General features: G+C 37.7%; 1 protein-coding gene across 1 annotated transcript in view; it reads right to left on the bottom strand.

Moving 5' to 3' along the window:
- The window catches only part of LOC122803868 (putative N-acetylated-alpha-linked acidic dipeptidase), an 812,772-nt gene that overhangs the window by 381,626 nt on the left and 404,156 nt on the right, over window positions 1-26,990 (bottom strand). Inside the window, 1 exon segment of the mRNA XM_044073548.1 lies at window positions 15,262-15,329. Within this exon segment, the coding sequence (XP_043929483.1) occupies window positions 15,262-15,329 (68 nt within the window).

Below are 26,990 nucleotides of genomic sequence, written 5' to 3'. Positions count from 1 at the left end.
GAGCACTGTCCTTAACAAACCATTCCTTATGAACACTGTCCTTAACCAACCATTCCTTATAAGCACTGTCCTTAACAAACCATTCTTTATGAGCACTGTCCTTAACAAACCATTCCTTATGAGCATTGTCCTTAACAAACCATTCCTTATGAGCATTGTCCTTAACAAACCATTCCTTATGAACACTGTCCTTAACCAACCATTCCTTATAAGCACTGTCCTTAACAAACCATTCTTTATGAGCACTGTCCTTAACAAACCATTCCTTATGAGCATTGTCCTTAACAAACCATTCCTTATGAGCATTGTCCTTAACAAACCATTCTTTATGAGCACTGTCCTTAACAAACCATTCCTTATGAGCACTGTCCTTAACAAACCATTCCTTATGAACACTGTCCTTAACCAACCATTCCTTATGAGCACTGTCCTTAACAAACCATTCTTTATGAGCACTGTCCTTAACAAACCATTCCTTATGAGCATTGTCCTTAACAAACCATTCCTTATGAGCATTGTCCTTAACAAACCATTCCTTATGAGCACTGTCTTTAACAAATCATTCCTTATGATCATTGTCCTTAACAAACCATTCCTTATGAGCATTGTCCTTAACACACCATTCCTTATGAGCATTGTCTTTAACAAACCATTCCTTATTAGCATTATCCTTAAGAAGCCATTCCTTATGAGCACTATCTTTAACAAACCATTCCTTATGAGCATTGTCCTTAACAAACCATTCCTTATGAGCACTGTCCTTTACAAACCATTCCTTATGAGCATTGTCCTTAAACAACCATTCCTTATGAGCACTGTCCTTAAACCATTCCTTATGAGCACTGTCCTTAACAAACCATTCCTTATGAACACTGTCCTTAACAAACCATTCCTTATGAGCACTGTCCTTAAACCATTCCTTATGAGCACTGTCCTTAACAAACCATTCCTTATGAGCACTGTCCTTAACAAACCATTCCTTATGAAAACTGTCCTTAACAAGCATTCCTTATGGGCACTGTCCTTAACAAACCATTCTTTATGAGCACTGTCCTTAACAAACCATTCCTTATGAGCACTGTCCTTAACAAACCATTCCTTATGAACACTGTCCTTAACAAACCATTCCTTATGAGCACTGTCCTTAAACAACCATTCCTTATGAGCATTGTCCTTAACAAACCATTCCTTATGAGCACTGTCCTTAACAAACCATTCCTTATGAGCACTGTCTTTAACAAACCATTCCTTATGAGCACTGTCCTTAACAAACCATTCCTTATGAGCACTGTCCTTAACAAACCATTCCTTATGAACACTGTCCTTAACAAAGCATTCATTATGAGCACTGTCCTTAACAAACCATTCCTTATGAGCACTGTCTTTAACAAACCATTCCTTATGAACACTGTCCTTAAACAACCATTCCTTATGAGCACTGCCCTTAACAAACCATTCCTTATGAACACTGTCCTTAACAAACCATTCCTTATGAGCACTGTCCTTAACAAACCATTCCTTATGAGCACTGTCTTTAACAAACCATTCCTTATGAGCACTGTCCTTAACAAACCATTCCTTATGAGCACTGTCCTTAACAAACCATTCCTTATGAGCACTGTCCTTAACAAACCATTCCTTATGAGCATTGTCCTTAACAAACCATTCCTTATGAACACTGTCCTTAACAAACCATTCCTTATAATCACTGTCCTTAACAAACCATTCTTTATGAGCACTGTCCTTAACAAACCATTCCTTATGAGCACTGTCCTTAACAAATCATTCTTTATGAGCATTGTCCTTAACAAACCATTTCTTATGAGCATTGTCCTTAACAAACCATTCCTTATGAGCACTGTCCTTAACAAATCATTCCCTGTGAGCATTGTCCTTAACAAACCATTCCTTATGAGCACTGTCTTTAACAAATAATTCCTTATGATCATTGTCCTTAACAAACCATTCCTTATGAGCATTGTCCTTAACAAACCATTCCTTATGAGCATTGTCCTTAACAAACCATTCCTTGTGAGCATTGTCCTTAACAAACCATTCCTTATGAGCACTGTCCTTAACAAACCATTCCTTATGAGCACTGTCCTTAACAAATCATTCGTTTTGAGCACTGTCTTTAACAAACCATTCATTATGAGCACTGTCCTTAACAAACCATTCCTTATGAGCACTGTCCTTAACAAACCATTCCTTATGAGCACTGTCCTTAACAAACCATTCCTTATGAGCACTGTCCTTAAAAAAACATTCCTTATGAGCATTGTCCTTAACAAACCATTCCTTATGAACACTGTCCTTAACAAACCATTCCTTATAAGCACTGTCCTTAACAAACCATTCTTTATGAGCACTGTCCTTAACAAACCATTCCTTATGAGCACTGTCCTTAACAAATCATTCCTTATGAGCATTGTCTTTAACAAACCATTCCTTATGAGCATTTTCCTTAACAAACCATTCCTTATGAGCAATGTCCTTAACAAATCATTCCTTGTGAGCATTGTCCTTAACAAACCATTCCTTATGAGCACTGTCTTTAACAAATAATTCCTTATGATCATTGTCCTTAACAAACCATTCCTTATGAGCATTGTCCTTAACACACCATTCCTTATGAGCATTGTCTTTAACAAACCATTCCTTATTAGCATTATCCTTAACAAGCCATTCCTTATGAGCACTATCTTTAACAAACCATTCCTTATGAGCATTGTCCTTAACAAACCATTCCTTATGAACACTGTCCTTAACAAACCATTCCTTATGAGCACTGTCCTTAACAAACCATTCTTTATGAGCACTGTCCTTAACAAACCATTCTTTATGAGCACTGTCCTTAACAAACCATTCCTTATGAGCACTGTCCTTAACAAATCATTCGTTATGGGCATTGTCCTTAACAAACCATTCCTTATGAGCATTGTCCTTAACAAACCATTCCTTATGAGCATTATCCTTAACAAGCTATTCCTTATGAGCACTGTCTTTAACAAAGAATTCCTTATGAGCATTGTCCTTAACAAACCATTCCTTATGAGCACTGTCCTTAACAAACCATTCCTTATGAGCATTGTCCTTAACAAACCATTCCTTATGAGCATTGTCCTTAACAAACCATTCCTTATGAGCACTGTCCTTAACAAACCATTCCTTATGAGCATTGTCCTTAAACAACCATTCCTTATGAGCACTGTCCTTAACAAATCATTCCTTGTGAGCATTGTCCTTAACAAACCATTCTTTATGAGCACTGTCTTTAACAAATCATTCCTTATGATCATTGTCCTTAACAAACCATTCCTTATGAGCACTGTCCTTAACACACCATTCCTTATGAGCATTGTCTTTAACAAACCATTCCTTATTAGCATTATCCTTAACAAGCCATTCCTTATGAGCACTATCTTTAACAAACCATTCTTTATGAGCACTGTCCTTAACAAACCATTCCTTATGAGCACTGTCCTTAAACAACCATTCCTTATGAGCATTGTCCTTAATAAACCATTCCTTATTAGCACTGTCCTTAACAAACCATTCCTTAGGAGCACTGTCTTTAACAAACCATTCCTTATGAGCACTGTCCTTAACAAACCATTCCTTATGAGCACTGTCCTTAACAAACCATTCCTTATGAACACTGTCCTTAACAAACCATTCCTTATGAGCACTGTCCTTAACAAACCATTCCTTACGAGCACTGTCTTTAACAAACCATTCCTTATGAACACTGTCCTTAAACAACCATTCCTTATGAGCACTGTCCTTAACAAACCATTCCTTATGAACACTGTCCTTAACAAACCATTCCTTATGAGCACTGTCCTTACCAAACCATTCCTTATGAGCACTGTCCTTAACAAATCATTCCTTATGAGCACTGTCCTTTACAAACCATTCCTTATGAGCATTGTCCTTAAACAACCATTCCTTATGAGCACTGTCCTTAACAAACCATTCCTTATGAGCACTGTCCTTAACAAACCATTCCTTATGAGCATTGTCCTTAACAAACCATTCCTTATGAACACTGTCCTTAACAAACCATTCCTTATGAGCACTGTCCTTAACAAACCATTCTTTATGAGCACTGTCCTTAACAAACCATTCCTTATGAGCACTGTCCTTAACAAATCATTCGTTATGGGCATTGTCCTTAACAAACCATTCCTTATGAGCATTGTCCTTAACAAACCATTCCTTATGAGCATTATCCTTAACAAGCTATTCCTTATGAACACTGTCTTTAACAAAGAATTCCTTATGAGCATTGTCCTTAACAAACCATTCCTTATGAGCACTGTCCTTAACAAACCATTCCTTATGAGCATTGTCCTTAAACAACCATTCCTTATGAGCATTGTCCTTAACAAACCATTCCTTATGAGCACTGTCCTTAACAAACCATTCCTTATGAGCATTGTCCTTAAACAACCATTCCTTATGAGCACTGTCCTTAACAAATCATTCCTTGTGAGCATTGTCCTTAACAAACCATTCTTTATGAGCACTGTCTTTAACAAATCATTCCTTATGATCATTGTCCTTAACAAACCATTCCTTATGAACACTGTCCTTAACAAACCATTCCTTATGGGCACTGTCCTTAACAAACCATTCGTTATGAGCACTGTCCTTAACAAACCATTCCTTATGAGCACTGTCCTTAACAAACCATTCGTTATGAGCATTGTCCTTAACAAACCATTCCTTATGAGCATTGCCTTTAACAAACCATTCCTTATGAGCATTATCCTTAACAAGCCATTCCTTATGAGCACTGTCTTTAACAAACCATTCCTTATGGGCACTGTCCTTAACAAACCATTCCTTATGAGCATTGTCCTTTACAAATCATTCGTTTTGAGCATTGTCCTTAAACAACCATTCCTTATGAGCATTGTCCTTAACAAACCATTCCTTGTGAGCATTGTCCTTAACAAACCATTCCTTATGAGCACTGTCCTTAACAAATCATTCGTTTTGAGCACTGTCTTTAGCAAACCATTCCTTATGAGCACTGTCCTTAACAAACCATTCCTTATGAACATTCTCCTTAACAAACCATTCCTTATGAGCACTGTCTTTAACAAACCATTCCTTATGAACACTGTCCTTAAACAACCATTCCTTATGAGCACTGTCCTTAACAAACCATTCCTTATGAACACTGTCCTTAACAAACCATTCCTTATGAGCACTGTTCTTAACAAACCATTCCTTATGAACACTGTCCTTAACAAACCCTTCCTTATGAGCACTGTCCTTAACAAACCATTCCTTATGAACACTGTCCTTAACAAACCATTCCTTATGAGCATTGTCCTTAACAAACCATTCCTTATGAGCACTGTCTTTAACAAACCATTCCTTATGAACACTGTCCTTAAACAACCATTCCTTATGAGCACTGTCCTTAACAAACCATTCCTTATGAACACTGTCCTTAAACAACCATTCCTTATGAACACTGTCCTTAAACAACCATTCCTTATGAACACTGTCCTTAAACAACCATTCCTTATGAACACTGTCCTTAACAAATCATTCGTTTTGAGCATTGTCCTTAACAAACCATTCCTTATGAACACTGTCCTTAACAAACCATTCCTTATGAGCATTGTCCTTAACAAACCATTCCTTGTGAGCATTGTCCTTAACAAACCATTCCTTATGAGCACTGTCCTTAACAAATCATTCGTTTTGAGCACTGTCTTTAACAAACCATTCCTTATGAGCACTGTCCTTAACAAACCATTCCTTATGAGCATTGTCCTTAACAAACCATTCCTTATGAGCACTGTCTTTAACAAACCATTCCTTATGAACACTGTCCTTAAACAACCATTCCTTATGAGCACTGTCCTTAACAAACCATTCCTTATGAACACTGTCCTTAACAAACCATTCCTTATGAGCACTGTTCTTAACAAACCATTCCTTATGAACACTGTCCTTAACAAACCATTCCTTATGAGCACTGTCCTTAACAAACCATTCCTTATGAACACTGTCCTTAACAAACCATTCCTTATGAGCATTGTCTTTAACAAGCCATTCCTTATGAGCACTGTCTTTAACAAACCATTCCTTATGAACACTGTCCTTAAACAACCATTCCTTATGAGCACTGTCCTTAACAAACCATTCCTTATGAACACTGTCCTTAACAAACCATTCCTTATGAGCACTGTTCTTAACAAACCATTCCTTATGAACACTGTCCTTAACAAACCATTCCTTATGAGCACTGTCCTTAACAAACCATTCCTTATGAACACTGTCCTTAACAAACCATTCCTTATGAGCACTGTCCTTAACAAACCATTCCTTATGAGCATTGTTTTTAACAAACCATTCCTTATGAGCACTGTCCTTAACAAACCATTCCTTATGAGCATTGTTTTTAACAAACCATTCTTTACGGTCATTGTCCTTAACACTGAACTAGTCTAGTCAGAGGTGTGTTATCAAATCCTGCGAAGAGCCTTGTCTGTCTGGTAGGTGGGTCCTTTGAGGGCAAAAGCTACCCCAAATAAATATGCTCAAATGTGAGTTGACTAAGTTAAAAGAATTTTGAATGAATAGTATGAAATCCAGTTTGAGACTGCAGTATCTTAAATATTGTACTAATAAACCCAGGATCTTTCTGCTTCACACCAATGGCCATATCTTGTGTAATTAACACAGATCATGATATTGTCTTCTTTAACCTAAGAATACAATCAAACTCAGCTAAAAATAAGCTATTCTTCCTAAAGCTTACCAATGATACTGTAGTACAACAAAAAATTCATATTTATGAAAATGAAAACAGAATACTATTCAAAATAACTCAAATAAATCTGCTCAGGATACAAGCAATGAGTTATTTTTCATTATTAACTTCTAAATTCATGAATATGCGATAAAACTCAACAAATAAAACTTTAACGAAAATCCTAAATTAATAAGATATATGACAGAAATAAGAGCACTACTTATCTTCCAAAAGCTGCCCTAGTCATTAAAACATGTTTAAATGAAATAATGTACAGAAACTACTTTTCTTATAAAATCTTCTAACAGTGAAATCAGCTTTGCATCAAAGGTGAAGTTTGAAAACTATAATAAGGTACTTTTAAATACATCAGAAAACTGAATTAAATGAGAAAATTGTGAGGATAAGTTGTTACTGATAAACAATTAATAATAAACAATGAACTGATCATACAGCAAAAGGACATTGTGAATATGCTTTCAAATTATTTTGTGCAAACTTCATAAATAAGCAAATAAATGTGTCAGAGTTATATACAAAGGGAGAAATCCCTTACATAACTTGTAAAGTGACAGCTGCTACCACAAGTAAAACTAAAAACTAAAGTTGCATATGACAAGGCACATAATTAAGGAAACCCAATCAAATCCATCAATAAACTCCACACCACCCACACATCATGCATTGCTCACCCTGTCACCATTCATCTCGCTTTCTGTCCCAACCAGCTAGAGCAGTCCTTGTTAAAGGAATTCTTCTTTCTTAAAATGAATATGGACTCTCACTTTTTGCTTCTGCCTCCAAGAAAAACATTGCCACACTCCCAACTAACTCAAACAGCATTACAAACTTGCTTCTCTCAGAGCATCATTGTATCGCCCTAGAAAAAGCCAAATGGCCCAACTCTACAAACTATTCCAGCTAAACACATTTATTCCCCTTTCAGCTAGACATCATGAAAAAAACCTCCTCATACAACCTGAGGCCACATCAACTCTCATTACCCCTAGAATCAAACTTCACATGCTTTCTCCTCTCAGGCACCTACTCTTTGGCAAGCTCTCCCCATTAAGTAAATCAACACTTACTCCAAATTCAGAATGCAACATAAAAAACACTACTTCATCCAAACCAAATGCTCCTGCTTCAGCACAGGACATGCTACCTAACCTATCTCCTTTCCAGTTCTCTTCTCCTCTCTCATAATTTACTAAATATTGACCTACTTCAGAAACTAATGTATATATTGTACATTACATTCTGCTCAATTGTACATTGCACTGTGCTTGTTCACTAGAATGTATACACATCTTTTCTCTATGTTATTAGTCTGAACTACTCTGTTATTGCTTACATTTCTGTATTTTTTTGTTTATGAAATGTATTGTATGTCACCAGGTCTGAGCCTGAAATGGGTCAGTATTGTTCAGTGCACTACGCCGGTAGACAAATACAAATAAATAAATAAATCCATACCAGTCATGTTAAGGAAAACATTATCATGTAGACAAATCCCTGACCTATGATGATTAAGCTTCAGTGGTATCAATTCACAAGTGGGTCACATCAGGCCTAAACAGTTTTAGGTCTATCAGCTGCTCAGCGTTCTATGTAAAATCTTAGACTGTTAGAATAGAGCTTATTTAAAATGACACAGGAGGCCTACTTCTGTTTGATATGGAGCAGTATGGATGTGTTAAGTAGTTTCCCTTTCAACCTTGTAGAATTCTTTTTAAGAGGTAACAGCAGCATCTGCTGAAGGACTAACAGAGCAAGCTGCTTATCATGGCTATGCTAAGGCCTTCAACATAATTACACATACAAGAATCACTAACAGATTAAACACGTCCAGAGTCAATTATATTCACTGAATTATGTATGTAACACTGGTTAACCAACAAGACATTACCAATCAGGGTGGGGTTTTACCTCCATATCAGTAGGGGATTCCACAGGGCTGTGTACTAGGGCTGCTTCTTTTTGGACTCTTGGTCTATTCTTCTCATACATAAAATTGTGAAATGGGGTATTTATGTACATATCTATCTATATCTTTATATGATATATATATATATATATATATATATATATATATATATATATATATATATATATATATCTATAGGCAATAGGCATCAGGAGATGCTATTGTATTTTACTTCTTTTAGAGGCTAACCTCTGCCTGATGTATAATTTGAGGTCTGATCAGGTTCTTTTTGAAACTCTGTGCCTTGAGTGCACCTAGGAAACCTAAGACAAAAAATATATATCAATAGCAGATAATATATAAGAAATACATTACCCATCTTTTAACATTATTTATTTATTTAATCTATCTGTATTTGTTTACCGAGAGGTCTTCTGGGCCAGGGTAAGTCCGTTTTCAGTAGAGGCCCGGGGAGAAAAGCTCCAAAAACAAACATGATAAAGCTACAGAATCAAAATACAGAAATCAAGCAGCGATGGTACAGAACACTACGTTACAGAATAGGTGATGCAATAAAATAGATAATACTAGTTATACAGATGTTAGATTTTAAGTATGCAAGCCAAACAAGAATACAATTGATGACATGGGATCATAGTGTGAACAATACAGTATTGTAGGTTTGCAGTACATTGGAAATGATGGAGAGCAGCAGATTAAAGATTCTGACAGTGAGGTATAGCCTTAGAGCTACTGCTATACAGGCATCAAGACTGAATAGAAGATATGGCAGGTAACTGATATAGTAGATTATGTGTGGCTGGGTGGCACATGTTGGACTTAGTAAGTTGGAAGCACTGAATGTATATATGAGTAGTCTGAGCCATAAGTGAGATGGGGAGGAAAAGTAAAAAGGCTAGGAATATTGGGGTTTTTATAGCTACTGCTGGTACATGTGTATAGCCAATAGGAGAACATATGCTGTTTCAATGAAGTCTTAAAGCATTCAGGGTTGCTAGTAAACCTAATTGAAGGAGGAAAAGCCATAATTTTGCTACATGATATGGGTAACACATTTAACCAGCGAAAAGGTTAGGATTTGCTACATTAAGGAGCATCTGATTGACTGATCGCAGAGGTCTATTCGGGTGATACGTGGTGAACGGAGAGGACAGGGCAGGACAACTAGAAAGCTTATACATTAGCTTATGAGATGTGGTTAGTTGCAGGTAAGTTACATGTTGGGGAAGTTCTAGCCAGTTTAGACTCTGGAGTGATATGCAGTGGTGGGAGGACTGTTTTGTACTGGTTACAAATGTTGTGATTTTATTGTAGCATGAGTCCAGTTTAGATTTAAGAGAGGATTGCATATTAGTAGGGAGAGGTGCACCATAGAACAAGGATGGAAGTAGAAAGGAAGAGGCAAGGGATAGTCTTGCTGCATAGGTGAGGAAGTGTTTGTGCCTGTGGAGGATGCCTAGCTTCTGATGTTTTTTTTTTATGTTTACGTTAATATACTGGTTGAAAGTTAGGTGCTCGTCTATAATGACTCCCTAGAAGTTTGGTATAAGGGAGTACTTCAAGGCAAGTGTTGAGTGAGTTGATGGTAAATTATTTTTTTGATTAGGGGTTTTGTTTTTTGGGGGGGGTGAATAACATGAATTTGATTTTACTAGCATTTAAGGCTTATTATACATCCAGGTTTCAGTGGAGTGAAGGCATTTTGGGTGAGTGTAAGTAGTTCTGAAGTAGACTTTACCACGTAGATGATGGTGGAGTCATCTGCATATTGGATGGCATTAGCATGGGGTATGCTGGTAATGAAATCATTAATGAAAATGCTGAAGAGCAGTGGACCTAGTATGGATCCTTGTGGGACTCCAGTATTGATGTCGAGGAAAGGAGAGAGGGATTGGTGCCATCTGGTTGCTTGTTGTCTATCTCTAAGGTAGTTGGAAAACCAGCCTAGGGTAGGGGGAGATATGCCTAAATTGGAAAGTTTGGTCAGAAGAAGTGGGTGGGAGTCAGTATCAAATGCCTTGGAAAGGTCAAGAAATAGTGAGGAGACAAGGTATCCTGAGTCTTGAGCATGGCTGACTGTGTCCAAGAAAGATATAAGAGCAGTGGTGGTGTTATGACTAGGCCTAAACCCATGCTGGGTTGGGAGAGGAGGTTGTGGTGTAGTAGGTAGTTAAGTAGTTGGCTATGGATACATTTTTCCAGAATTTTGGAGATGGGAGAGAGGATGGCAATTGGACGGAAGTTAGATATATCATTATTGTTTCCACCTTTGTGGAGAGGGAGGATAAATGCCGTTTTCCAAATGGTGGGAATGAAGGACTCTTGAATGGACCTGTTTAATAGTATACTAATGAGATAGGCTATAACATCTGATGATTTTTGGAGAAATTCTGGTAGTAAGTTATCTGGAGCATTTGATCCAGGTTTATGTTTAAGCAGGAGTTTTTTATGGTGGAGGTAAGTATGGGTAAGAGAGAGAAGTTTTGTCTTGTTGTAGCAGATGGGTCTGGGGGCAGTGGGTTGATTACTGTGAAGTTAGCAAAGTGGTTGACTATACTGTTTTTCAAGAATGAGTAAAAAAGTGTGACAGTTTCAGCTGGGGCCATGTCTGGATCCAAGGAGAAGATATTATCACTTTTGCCTGGGTATAATAGAGAGGTTATGGACCTCCTGAACTTTTTAGGATTTTGCATATGATCATTTTGCAGAGTAATGTAGTAGTCTTGTTTGTTTTTGAAGACTAGTCGCTTTACTTGATTATGCAGCTGTTTGTATTGAGCGAAGTCTGCAGGGTTTTTACTTGTATGCCATAATTTCCAGGCCTTATCGCTAGCTTTCATAAGGTGTTTGGTGGATTTGGTAAGCCAACTGGCCTGGTTGGCTTTCACTCTCCTATGTCGAAGAGGAGTGACATTGTCTAGTACATGTAGAAATGTTGAGTCAAAGAATTCAACAGCATCATTCAGTGATAGGACTTTAAGTGGATGCTAGCTGATATTTTGAGGGTATTGTTAAAGGTAGTTGGGCAGAAGAGGGATAGGTCTCTGGTATGCTTATAGTGGTGTATATTAAGCAGTGGAGTTGGTTTGCAAAATATGCATGCCGGTAGGTGATCATTACTGCTGTTAGATAGAGTGCCAGTGGACTATGGAATAAGGATCGCTTGATATGTATAAAGGAAATATAAAATGCCTATACTGAGTTACAGCAAACAAGCTTCCTGAAGGCCAGTAATTTGTAAGCTTGTAGAAACTGTATCTAAGAACCTATGAATCTATAAATCTATGAATCTATGGCATATACCAGCTTCCATTAAACCTGACAATGGATAACCTTTAAAAAGCAATCAGTTCAAATTGTTTTGTGGCAATCAAGGTATCTGTCATAGAAAAACAAGACCTTTACAGGCAAGTGGCATGGCAGAATAGTTTGTGACTAATACTGGAAAAGCTGACAGAAGAGCAAGTAATAAAGTAGTCTCATAGAAAAAGCAGGTGTTGCAATATTAAGAGGCCACATAAATTCTATGCATCCCACAAAAAGAGTCATTTCAGACAGTCTGATGTGCAGTTTTAGTAAAGGATTGCAAGCACTGATGAATATTGCAACAACCTAGAGGAAGAAACACTAAACTGATTCAGACTGAAAGAGCAAATGATCAAGTATACAAGCTAAAATACAGACATGACAGTAATTTTCAAAATGTACAGTCTGTATAACTGAAAAAAGGTTTCAGAACATCGCATATGCACTCTGTAAAAACAGAATCATTCTATGTTCATGACAAGTTCCATAATTATAAAAACTGGTAAGCATACTTTAAGTGGATGCCTTTTTTTTTCTTTTGTAATATTGTAAAGATATTTCTGCTTATCAGCCTACTAAAAAATAGATGTAAAGATAACATATCAGAAAATGATTACACATCTGAAAAACTATTCACAAAATGTTTTAAAAGCATGATAAAGAAACCTGCCTCTCTTGAGAACTGCATTTGCTGTGGTATATTCAGTATTTCCCACAAATCAAAGGTACTAAATCCTCTGATGTAAGAATTCATTTAAAAATAAATTCAGACTGTCAAATCCTTGCTTCCTTCCACATCTGCCTTGCTAAAGGCCTACACTTAAGAGACAAGAATGGATTTCCTTCTTCTACTTATGTTCATAGATTAGTACTAAGCTAACTACCCTTGCGAGCCATTTTATGCCTAGCCAATTATCCCTTGTGAGATTCAAACCCTACACCATGTGTTTGTAAGGCAAACACCTTAATCATTAGGCCACCTTCCCAACCCCTAAAACAAAGTTTCTCTCCTAACCCAGTAAGAAGCAGGATACCACTGGTCTGATTCAAAAAGACTTGCTCTCAGTAGAAGTGACTTACCCCAGGGTATACACAATAGTAGGTAATTTATGCAGAGAGTAAGTCTTTTGGAATCTGGTCCCATTGTAAGCCTACTTTATAGATATGCCCTGCAATGAAGAAATTCACTTCCATTGACAGCAAGTCTTTTTGAATGTCACTCCATATCTGTACCACAAAAAATGTATTCACTGAGAGCTACTTCTCTTTTATCAGTAAAGGAAAATGGGTAGCTTCACAACAGTTACTTATCCATATTTTTGTATATACATAGCTTTTTAACTAACTTTCCCAAGCTAGAATTTCAGTAAAAAGACAATTCTTGTAAAATTTCTATGGTACAGGAAATGTTGGATACTGAGAAATAAATGTGTAATTTAAAAAGAAGCCAATAAATAATTGTATTTGGCATTCTAAATCTCTTTTAGTCCACATGGACCATGCAAAAAGAAAGCCTGGAAACAGGTATTACTTTAAACAAGACAAGAGATGGATATAGCTAGCTATTTGTCCCCTACCTTGGAGGTCTTCATTGTCTGGCATAGTTTCAGATATGTTTGTGTGCCCATAATAAGCTCAGAAAAATGTTTCCTACTACCATCCTAAAGTGCTGGTGTTGTCAATCTAATGATGAGGCTTCAGGAAGAAGCAATCCCTTACACTATCTTAAGGCAGCTTTAAACCAGCTCACTTGGGACTTCAGGCAATGATATATTTAACTTAGCCATCAACTTTTTCATGTTTCACTACACCAAGAACTGTATGACTCAAATATGAGATTTAACAATTAACTATAGCTGTACTTCTGATGGAAAGAAATGTGTTACCCCGAAGCTGAAATCTACCATAGCACATGACGAAATTGTTCACTGGCCAATTGTCCTTAAAGCCCCAACGTGTTTGCAGTTCCCTCTTGTGACTCAGTTTATATTTTTTTTTCTTTTTTAATTTATGAGGTCTTGCTTAAATAGGTTTGTCTACTTTGATAATAGATTTCCTTTCAATAAGTGCAACCTGAAACAGTATGAAACCAGGAATGTATATCTCCACAAACACACACACACACACACACACACACATGCGCACACACAGACTGATCACAGGTTCAAATAGTAGAGTAGTTAAAATGACAACTACTCCCTTAACACAATACTTCCTTTTGCCAGGGTGTATTTTCCTCTTTATGTATGAACTGTATACTGATACATGTAAATGAAAACACGACTTAGCTGTTCCTTCTGTTCTCTTAACATGTCTATGCCATTCAGCTTCCTCAGTGCACAACATGTTGCATTTAAAAAAAAAATCTCACAATGCTTCTTTCTGAACATATGTCCTTCACACTTGTATCATCTTACCCATCACACAATGATTTTCTTTTACCAATAAAAGTCTGCAGAGCAAGGTATTTTAGCCCTTTGTCTTTCCCATACAATGGGGTCATATACCTGTTGAGTATATATGAATCCTTGAATTTTGGCCTGCAATGTAATTTGTAACTATCTTCTGCCCCCCTCCCACCTTCTGGACCATAAACCTGTTGAGCCTTTAGAAATTCACTGTGTAGTCTCATAGTGAAGAAACCTGATACCAGTGACAGACTGATTCCTATTTTTCAAAAAACCTGAAGAATAAACTGCAATGCAGTGTGTTTAAAAAATGATGCAGAACACAAATCAATTGTGTCTCACAGGAAAAAGTTTTAGGCACTTTAGATTCCCAAAGTAAATAGTAATACGTATTGTTATTCTAATAAATACAAGAAATAACTTGCATGAGAAGGAGGGATATGATAATCTCATTTTCTGAGAACAGAGTACTTTCTGGGGAAAAGAAAACTGAACTAAAAATAAAATCATGTTACTATGTCACTGATATTAAGGCATGGTAGGATAGAACAAAACAGAAGTCAGTAATGACTACTTGAGTGCTGCAAGTGCATTATTATTACACAGAACTTCGAAACAAGATGAAAGTATATATGCATTTCCAGTTTCAAGCCACAGTAATCCTTCAGCTAAATTATCTGCTATTTATAAATTAATCTCAATGCAACAACTATATTTTTTGTTCATAACTAAACATAGATATGTATATATTTTTCAGGTTGTAACCATCTCTTCTAAACATCTAAATGTCATCTGAAAAATTAAAGAATGTTTTCATTTACCTTCTTGGCAACTTCTTGAATCAAATTGTAAAGGTTTGGAGTTCCATGTGGGTACAAAGTTACATTACCTAGAACAAAATAAATGCAATTTCAGTAATTCAGCTTGTTGGCATATACATTGTATTTACTAACCTCAAATCACTTCTTTATAGCCATCTAAAAATTGAAAAATGTTGGATTTGTATTCTGAGACTAATTGTATGTTTGCAGAACTTACAGGTGTTGGTTTGGAGTATTTGTTCAGTCCGTTAAAGTAATCATATCATTTAAATGTAAGACATTTCTTCTGTTTAAAAAAGGTATTCTTCATGCAGACCAGGTAGGCAGCCCCTTCAACAAACATCAACAAACAAATTTTGTACGCATTCTGGTAGTGTTCATTCCAGCCTGGAGCTTTTGACTAGTCTGGCCTGTAACCAGGGCCACAGAGTTTCTCATTTATAACTATCCATGATTATACTTATTAAACATTTTTTTCTATATTGTATTTTAGATCACAAACGTTATGCATAAAGAAAAATACAAACTATGTCATCATCTCAAAATAGCCATATGCAAAAATAATATATCATAATTAAAATTCAACAGTTTTCCTGTAATCTAAAACTATACTCACAGGCAGAATATCAGCAGAAATGATTCATCAACCTTGTACTCCTGAGTGTTTGAAAAGGTATCCCAATTTGCCACATAAGATGAAGTATTCAGTTTGGATGAAAGGGTCTTTGAATAAAAAAAAATCCTCAGATCTTGAGTCTGCTGTAATTCTGACCAAAGGATGTGGCTGGGAAAACATGATGTGAGAATTTCCTTGAGATAACCCAGCCCTAAGAATTCCTATCTTAAGGGAAGCTGTTCCACTGAAAAAACAACTGGTGAAGTTTTCTCAATGTAATAATGACATTAGAAGGCCAATAATGGCCAGTAAAGACGTATTATCTAATTGGATGTATAGTTCTACACAGGTCATGTTCTGTAGAGTTCCATCAGTTTATCCACAGATACAGTCCAGCCACTAGGCCACTAATGTTTGTATCACTTCTTATATATATTCAAGGAAAATCATATGTGTGATGTTTACGATAAATCTGAGATGGTAACAATAAGGTCCTATCATGATGCAGTCATTGTTTTTAATATTGAATAAACACTATGAATGTTAGGTGATGCACAGAATTCTAAATCAATGATGATAGACAAAACTTAGACTCACCACGACTGTTAAAAAGAAAGACTTTATTTTTACAGGGTAGCGCGCTTCGGCGTATCTCACTCCTCTCTCTCAGACTATAATATAATAATGAACTGAATATATATATATAGAACAGTTCATCAATTTCATCAATTCATCAATAAAACAATCAAATCAAAAAGAATTCTAAATCAGTGAAATAACTTTCATCAGTAGGGAGGTACTGAATGTGTGGAAACAGATTTAATACTTCCATTTCATTAACAGTCAGATACAGCCAATTTCATGTTATTTGTCCATGGATTTCAAACACGTGTTTATTACTTATAAAACTAATGTTCATAACTCAAGCCTTACTTAATAGAAACAGCTAAGATTTATTTGCATAAATTGTAAACTCAGTCAGATTAATTTTGTGATGAGCACCATAGCAGCATATTCATTAAGCTGTATAACTGTGATGATTGTTAGTGAACCACAATTATGTAATCCAATCCCCTCAAACATGTTGAAATCTACATTTCTTTCCTATTTATCTTGAGGTTTTATAAAGTAAGTAAGTTAGGTTATTAAAAGATTACAGAGGTAAAAGTCCCCTACATGGAAATGAAGATGCTTGACCTTCACACACACACACACACACACACACACACACACACACACACACACACACACACACACACACACACACACACAACAATAGTGTGAATTTTAACCCATTCAGTGAAACTGTCTCTTAGAGTAGTGGTTTACTGAAAAGCAGTTTGCTTAAGCATACTATATCCCAACATTTACATGGGGAATAAGAATAGCAGCAATTTTACTAAGCTCCCTGAACTCCACAACAGGAGAATTATGATTCTTCCCTAACATCTATTATTCTTCTTGTGAAAGGCAATACTTGTATCACACTTGCTGTTTGCTTATAGTACAAAGTTATTTGCATATGACATGTATGTACTACACATGCCCCATATATACATATATCTGTATATCTATACATATATATATATACATATATATATATATTGCAAGAAAGGCTCAGCCAATCTAGTCTTCACTGTGTAACCTTAAACCTCTTGCAGTGTAACTGAAACACTTGTACAGTATTTGCATATATCCCATGGGCCTCCACTACAGGCATTTAAGGTAATACACAGTGAGGACTCTAGTTAGGCTGAGTCTTTCTTGCAGTATTTATAAAATGGCTTGTCTCTGTGACATTTCTACCATTTGGTTTGGATCATTTCAGTGCAGCAGACATGGAATAAATGGTGGAGCTGGACTTTTACTCATTACTTATAATTTACCTGCTTCCTCAATAATCACATCTCCAGATAAAACCGACTAGGAACCAAATTAACTTTCTACCTTCTGTCTAATACGGAATCTGCCTTATTGGCCAAGGGACTCATTAGTTTGTTTTCTGTTTTTTTTTTCTGTGCTGCTATAAATTTGGAGTGTTTGCCTGGAGATGCTCACCATGCAGCGGTGGTTAACAGTGCCTTATGCAGTAACAAAAACCTAGAAAGCAAATTTTCCTTAAAGAACAGTCTATAAAACCATTCAGTGTAAAGCAGTAAATATAGAGCAAATACCTTGTTCGCCGAGTAGCTTAGTGCAGCTAGTTGGGTGTCGAGTGGCAGTACCTATAGATTTAGTAAACTTCCATATTGTGTAAACATTAACGTTTCTAGAATTTAGTACTGTTTAACATATTCTGCTCCAGTAAAGCACCCTTATTAGTCTGCACCAACAAAGCACCGTTAATAGACTTCTAACATCAATACACCATCCCCTTTGTAGCTCACCACTTAAAGGACTGGACAGCATGGATATACAATTTTCTAACTCCTCTGCAACCAGCTTGGTGGATATGGGAATTTTAAGACAATGTAACAGTTGTTTCATGTGTACTGACACCACTTATTCCTTAAAGAATCAATATGCGAGAGGTGTACTTCTAGAGGCTAAACTCTTACATACAAGCACATATCAGGTTGTTGAAACCAAGCACACAACACCCAGCTCACATAGCACACAACACACACACATAGTCTAACATATGCTGAGGCACTTAAAATCAAACTTCCTAAACAACAAAGATTGCCTAGACCACCTGCTGGTAAAGCTATGCCTCAGCAAGGTCAAAGGCACTCAGGAAAAATAACACCTAACACAACACATACAGCCACTCTCAATGGAGCCCCAAACACTACGCCCCTAATGCAAGCCAACACACTCCCCAGGACTTTCATTATAGGGGATGCCATTGTAAGACATACTGATGCCCCTCTAACCAAGCTGAAGAAGGCGAGGGTAATGGTTAGTTGCTTATGTAGAATGAGGCTCTGCCAAATCAAGCAAGAACTCAAGTCATTACACCGGAAGTACCAGTATGACTCCATCATAGTCTGTTTAGGTGTAAAGGACCTGAGATGTACCTCCCTGGACTATATGAAGAGAGACATTCTGGAGCTTTCAGACTATGTGTCTCAGATCCTGGCACTGAGCAGCATATTTCCATCACTAAGGATGATGCCACAATATGAGAAAAAAATGATGGAGTTCAACAACTGGCTGTCTTTCTGATGTCATTCTAAGGGGATCCAGTATTTGTCAGCTTTGGAGGACATGTTCAACAGGCCACATTGCTTTTCCAAGGATGATCTGCACCTGAACCCTTTGGCTTTCAAGTACTGGAAAAACTTTGCCCACCCCTCATAGTGCCTATTTTAGGCAATGCGAAAATCAACTCAACTGAATCTCTGATCAATGTCAGGAGCCTGAATAATAAAAAATACACTCTTTTCAAGCCCTCCTCACACTCAAGAATATAGACATCTGTACAGTTACCAAGACATAGTCTAAATCAGGAGAATGTACCCCAGCAGTACAAGGTTTCGGTGCTTTCCACACTTTTAGACCAGTAGTTGTACAGACAAGGACTAATGGTGGAGGTGTCTTGACATACATCTATGAGAAACCTATCTCTAGATTGATAAAGCAGGATGATGTGCCTGAGTTCCTTCACGTGCAGACCACCATAGACAAACTTCCATACCATATCCTAGTCAGCAAGAGGTCACCCTTCATGTCCCAAGAAGCCCAAAATGCATACCTGGAACTACTGGAGATACTTACCATCCAAACTAACAACGTACTCATGGGAGACTTTAATTACCCCATTTATAGAGTGAGAAGCCTGCACAGCCTCAAATCTACATGCACAGAGATTCCAGAAATTCTTAAACACAAACACCCTTAATCAGACAGTGAATACATGCACTAGAGGCTCAAGCACTCTGGACCTCATACTCACAAATATGGGAGAACACTGCAACCTGCCCCAAATGTCTTGTCCTCCCTGGTAATGTCTGATCATAAAGCTATCTCATTTGAATCAAAATCAACTCCATATCCCCAGGAAAACCATTAACAGTTAGGCACTATTCCAAGAAAAATGGGTCTATATTATAATCGCGAAAGCTGTCTTTTGTGAATACATGTTCATCAGCACATAAACATCGAAGAACAAGAACAGTGAAGTACCAAAAGAGCGAATTGGAGAACTCCGAACACATTCCCAGAAGTAACAGCACCATACAGGTAAGGTAAACCTAACTGTACAAACCTTACCTAAAACACTTTTTAAAATGTTTTTGCCTGACCCCCACACACTTATATAGACCAACTCCAAGACTGCACTACAGTGGGGAAAAGGATTAATTTCCTCATCCCCACGATCACCCTGCTGGCCAAGAAAATCCATTCGGCATTCTCCATTTCGCTCTTTTGGTACTTTGCTGTTCTCGTTCTTCGACGTATATGTGTCGATGAACATTAATGCGCGAAAGACAGCTTTCGCAATTCTGATACAGACCCAGAAAAACTACCGTTTATTAAGGGACAGTTTGTCAAAATTTAATACCACTCAAACCCCAAGAACACAGCAGCCTATGCTGAATTGCCTACAAAAACTCTGTACAACCACATTAATGGCTGTATTGAGGCTGCTGTACCTACCAGAAGTAATCCCAGAAAGAAACCACCTTTGTGGTATCCCAAATTAAACAGGATATACCTCATTCAAGCCTATAGCACATTTTTTGTATATTTCCAGTTAACACCCACAGCTCCTTATGGCATTCAGAACTTCCTTTGGATGACTTTTAACTTAGTGACTTACCATCTTATAATAGGCGGGAGTAGAAAGGGGATGGATTTATTAATAAAATGACACTAAGTTTGTTAATCTAGGATGTCCCACAGTAGAAAAGACTTGATTATATTATGTGTTTTAAGTTACTTTTTAGAAAATGGTCTGGAATGCAAGGATAAGCGTATGCTATAAGAGGTGCAACATTCCATACCACATAGGTGTTAATGAGATACTGCCAAAGGAAAAATATAGCAAAAATCAGGAAGGGTAATTCCCATAAAGATAAAACCTTTCTCATCAAACTAAATATGCAACTAAGAGTGTTCAATTAGGTCATATAAGGCCAACTTTGAGGTTAAGATAGCCCCTCAGGTGAACAATAACCATAAGACTTTCTTCAACTATGTCAGAAACTTCAAAGACACCACACAGCAATGTGCTGAACTGGTAAGTTAATGGTGCTACATTCACCGAGCCTGGTGATATAACAAACTGTTAATAGACAAATTAAAGTCCCATCTTTATTCCCATCTCACCCCCAACCATCCCTCAAGAAATACCCTCAAACATAACCCCTCCAACTATAACTAGGGAGCATGTACTGGCTGTGCTCACTAAAGCCAAGAATGCAGTCTCAATGGGCCCTCATAACATCATGGGATGCTTCCTGAAATGTCTAAAATACAACTTATCAAGACTCCTGGAGTCACTATTTAATTATAGTCTTAAAACAGGCTATGTGCCAAAATAATGGAGGACAGTGACAGTCATCCCCCTTCATTAGGGAGGACTTTCAATAGGCCCTGGAAACTACAGACCCATTAGTCTGACTAGTCTTATTTGCAAAGCCATCAAGGTTTTATTACTGAAATTATCAACAAGGACATAGGACACCTCCAGACACTGGAACCATCCTAGTTTGGCTCTGCCAAAGGAAGGTCATGCTCATTGAACCTGGTAGATTTATTTTATAAGCTCACTCAGGCAATGGAAGACTGAAAGCAATACATGCTAAAGCTGGATAAAGCATTCGATAAAATACTCCACTTGGGCATTGTCAACAAAATTATGAAAATAGGCATATATTCTTATTGCAACATTTGTTAATGTCTGTTATGTACTTCACAGATAAAGATTCTAGTTGTCTACTGATATACTATGTTCTTCATCTGTAAATATGTTGTAAGTAATTGCTATGTTAAATTGTTAATCGCTATGTAATCCAATGTAACTACTGTCTGTTTATTTTAACTGTGGAGCTTTTCTCCCCGGGCCTCCACTGAAAATGGACCTACATCCAGTCGGACACTCCCAGTCAACAAATGTAAATAAATAAATAAATAATGAATAATATACCCCTTTATAACATGCTGGATAGCTAGTTAGCTCACAGATAGGACCTAAGAGTTTAGGATCAGTGAGGCCACCTCCACAAAGCGGACAGTCCCCATGGAGTCCTTCAGGGCTCTGTGCTGGGCCCGGTCCTCTTTGGCATCTACTTCTCCAAGGTCAAATCCAATGTCAAAGGCCTCTGGTTGACCAAGTTTGCAGATGATTGCAGACAGTCATTGACCCCCCCCCCCAGATGAGAACACCCTTCAGCAAGATCTAATACAGACAAACACTTGATGCCAAAGCCATGGCTTAAAACTCAGTACCAAGATATGCATTGTAGCACCTTTTGAGAAGTAAGCCACCCCAGGTAACTACATAATCAATAAAACACACCTTAAAGTTGATTTATTAAGTAAAGGATCTGGAAACTAACATAGAAGGTAACCTAGCCTTCAACCAACATGTGTCCAAGAGTGTAAGAAAATCCTTCTATGTTGCTCAGGTTATACATATGGGAATTGCATTTAGGTCCACTGAGATCATCATACCACTGTACCCACCACTCATCAGAGCCATTATAGAGCATAATGCCCCCTTCGGTATGCACTGACCAGACACATGTAGCAACTGGAACATCCACAAAGATTTCTTACAAAAAGAATACAGGGAGTAGACACAATGTCCTACACTGATCACCTCAAAGCCTTGTCTCTTTACTCGGTATCATACAGACTTCTATGGGTGATCCTTGCCTGGTGTACAGTCCATCCATGGACCCTGTTTTTATGAACCTTGTACACATCTGCAAAACAAACAGCATCAGAACTACTAGATAAAAACACTTAAATATTGCTTATGACACAAATAGGACATGATGGAAAGACACATATGCTTCTCAGAGAATTTTTGTTCTCTGGAACAAGCCCACGTCCACGTGAAGCAGAGTTTCTCCTTAACCCCATTTAACTACAACTTGAACCAATGGATGGGTATCCGGAAATTCCCCCTGACTCTGATTGGCAGAGGCAGTCAGTAAATCACCCCTATATAAATCAAATTTGAGGATTACATTTGTGTTCCACAGCTAGGCTTATAAGGGCCTTAGTGGTCATTAGTCTTGTATACATCTATGAGCCTAGACCTGTTGTTGGTATCATTTACAACCTTCTCCCTACTATGATGGCATTATTAGCAGTATGCTTGAGTCTAAACTCCTCACATAGCTTAGAAAATTACTTTATGGAGGAAACTTCAGTATATATTGGAATCACCATTTTTGTAAGTTACTGGAAGAAACTTTAAGTAAATTCTCATTGACTCAGTTAATAATCACTACAACCAATATTCATATATGCATATTCAAAACAAATCATTCAGTATTTGAATAAGTGTTAACCTCATCTGCACCTAGATGTTTAACCCTTAAGTGCTTCATACTTGGTTCTGTCTTGTTCACCAGGCATATCTTATCCAAGGGAGAAGGCGTTTGATCAAGAGGACTGCAGTACCATGCCTATGCTGATGGCAATGATTTTACCTCTTCTTTCTTCAATAATCTGTCAGCAGTAAAGCAATTAACTATGGGCCTGGAATACATTGATACCTGGATGGTCAACAACTGACTAAAGCTCAGTACCTGAACATCCATTTTTTTAATTTCTCCAAGTCTTTTGGATTTCTAATACTATGACACGAATGGACCCCATGCCTAAGTCAAAGTATGATTAAAGTTCATGAAAGTAGTATTGTTTCAATCTTTGATGTTAGCCAGAATGCTCTTCACAGCACCTGCAATGTGCTCCAGTAATGATTCCTTCTGCAATTCTTATGGAGTTACAGGTATCGGTAACATATCTAAGTACGGCTGTAAATTGTTTTTTTATAAGACCTATTGCTCCTACAACTACTGGAACTGTCTGGGGTATCTTTCTTCCACATTGCCCTCATTTCTACCTGCAAATCCTGTGGCTATGGTCATAAAAGTCACTTTCTGAGGTTCTGTGATGTCAGTTATGTCTCTCAACATCATCTATACTCAAGACAAGCTGCAGTTTGTGCCCAGGGTATTCCTGATAAGAATCCAGATGCCTCATTTTGCATGGACTCCTATGGGTGGTCATTCACAAGCTAACCCTAAATGACCAGATTTCAGCTGTTGTCCTTATCTACCTCAGGAAAATCACATTTATCAAACATTTTTATTTCACTGTTGAATTTGTTTACTTTGGTAGATGCCCTGATGTAATGCCCCCTAACTGGGGTTTCCAGACACTGAGCCTGATCACCTACAGCTGGGTCAAAATTCCATCACTCAACTTCTACCACATTAGACTGATTCTGCAGGGACTTCATTGGTTGCCTCTAGGCAAAATATCATCTGTATTTTTCTTCTTCTTGTATTTCAGCCTTATATGGCTTGGGTAGTCCCTACCAACATAACCTCTTGAACATAGGTTCATAGGTGTTTGCTAGGCTAATGACCACAAGGGCCTCTTTAAGCCTAGCCATGCATCCCAAATCTCTGATGAGTTCAGATACCCTTGACAAGTGTAAGCATGGGCCTGGGAAAGGAACCATTTACAGGTTATCTGTGTCCATTAGAGACATAGGTGCCAAACCAGGGATGAATTTCCGGTTTCCCATCCAATTGTCCAAGTTACACTCTGGCTTCTAGGAGCTATTAGGAGTTCTAGTGATGTAAGTCTTCTGGAGCTCAGGAATTTGTATATCAGGGACTATTCCTGTGGAACATACTACCAGACTTGCTGAGACAGCCTCCCACATTAGGTAATTTTAAGCACATTTTAACATTTAAACTTGTATTTCACTAGCTTTTGTACTGTCCTGACTGCTCCATAGCTGCTTGTAATTTAGTCTGCACTATTTATCTTATCCAGTTATTTACTAATTTGCAATTTTGCATCAACATTATCGTTTTTACTTTATCTTATTTAATTGCCATTGACATTTATTTTTTTCATTATTTTAATCCAATTATTCTTTGTATTTTATTGTATAATCTTGGATCATATCATACCATTTTAATTTTATCACCTGGCTTTGAGGTCCTAGAAAGGAAAGTGCATTCCCATCCATCAAATTAACTCAAGAATTAAGGCCTACTCAGTAATTGCCAACATGGTTTTAAACAAGAACATAATAGCTTTGCTACTACCCTAGCTTTCACTGATAAAGTCATTCATTACATGAACAATGGCAAACTAGCCCAGCCTATGGCACAGAGGGATAAAGCCATAACCGTGGCTCAGGTAAGCAAGTTTGATTAGTGGCGTATGTATTTGAGACACTGGCAGGGATGGATGGACCAAAGCAAGACCCCCCCCCCAGAATGACCCTTCGGTTCCATGCTGGCCCCTGCATGAATCAGTGATAGACTGGCAGTAGAAAAGAGTGTCAGGCAGACCTGGACATGGACACATGGACACGTGGCATTGGGGTATGCTGCAAGGATGAAGTAGAGGAGCAAGAGAACACAAAAAAAAAAGACAAACTATGGGGTCTATCTTTACTAATTTAATAAAACTGTTTGACATAAATGTCATATACCACAGATTACTTTTAGAACTTCAGTGTTATACCTTATCATCTACTACACTTCTATGGTGAGAGGTTACTGGGGCTTTAGAACCGCTTGTCTAGAACCCCTCCTCAACATATGCAAAAATATTGTACTACATATTAAAGTAGAAGGCCAGATATTATTTTTATAATACATTTGCACTAAAAGAGCTGCAGAACCTAGCAAGTCACATACATTGCACCAGCAGGATATGCCTCTAATTATAATTTGGTTTGTTTTCAGTACAATGTGGCAGTTACAACAGATGTTATATTGCTGAGAAGGCTGTTATATAGTTGTACCTGCATGATATGCCTTCAATTATATTTTGGGTTGTTTTGTTTTGCAGTGGGGCAGTTAAAAATGGATGTTATATTGCTGAAAAAGGCTGTTATACTACTGTCTCCCCTTTCTTATTCACTAGACAGTTGCCCCCCCCCCCCCTCCACTAGACAGCTGTCTCCTCTTCTACTAGCAAGGATGTTTATTAGGAGGTAAGCAGACTGCAAGTAGTGGCAGCCAAACCAAAATATTATAGGCTGGTTCCCATGCCTGTCCAAGCTGACTCCATGTCTCTAGCCATGGCTGCTTCCTCACATAATACTCAGTGGTTATATTACATACATCACTGTAGCTATGAACATATTACTTATTTTGAATATGGCTAGTAGCAATGTGTGTTTTTTTTTATCTTCACCATCCACTGACACTTTATTATTTTTGCTTAAAGAATGCATTTTGGCAGAATGCTAGCTGTAGAACTGGAACAGTTGGGAAGAATTGTGCATCCGTCATTAATCTCAGAGCTTTATCAACCATGTCAGACCAAGTGCTGCCCACTTCCGCTTGAGCAGCAAACAAACTTTGCAGGATTTCATCATAGGGAACTCCATTGTCAGATAAGGTAAGGACAGTGGTAGCGTTGTCGTCTCACAGCAAGAGGCTGTTCGATTCTCAGCTGGGGTGCCTTCTGTGCGGAGTCTGCATGTCCTCCCTGTGTTTGTGTGAGTTTCCTCTGGGTGCTCTGGTTTTCTCCTACATTACAAAGACTTGCGTCCAGAGTGTTTTTCCCCGGGACTCCACTGAAAATTGGCTTTGTTCCAAGTCAGACTTTCCTGGTAAGCAAATTATAAATCAAAATAAATAAGTAGTTACAGCCTGTAGCCCCATGTGGAAGACTCCCTGACATTCCCTTAATGATATATACTAACTTCTTGGTCACACAACCAGACAGAAAAGTAACGAATCTCATATACACATGAATCAGTGCTGCCACACCTTGAAAATGCCCAGCGTCACTTCCTAGAAAGAACACTGACTAGGGAATTCAGCTCATGTATATGAACTCAGGCAATTACAATTTTATTGGTCTTACGTATTGATCTGTAAGAAGCCAGAAAATAGAGCTAACCTCCAATGTTGCGGGTTGTGAAATGTGAAAAACTGGGCATAAGTAAAGC

Source organism: Protopterus annectens, chromosome 6.part0 (genome assembly GCF_019279795.1).
Source record: "Protopterus annectens isolate FY-2018-M chromosome 6.part0, PAN1.0, whole genome shotgun sequence".
Lineage (NCBI taxonomy): Eukaryota > Metazoa > Chordata > Ceratodontiformes > Protopteridae > Protopterus > Protopterus annectens.
The sequence above is the reverse complement of the archived record's forward strand: the minus strand, read 5'-3'. Positions and strand labels throughout refer to the sequence as shown.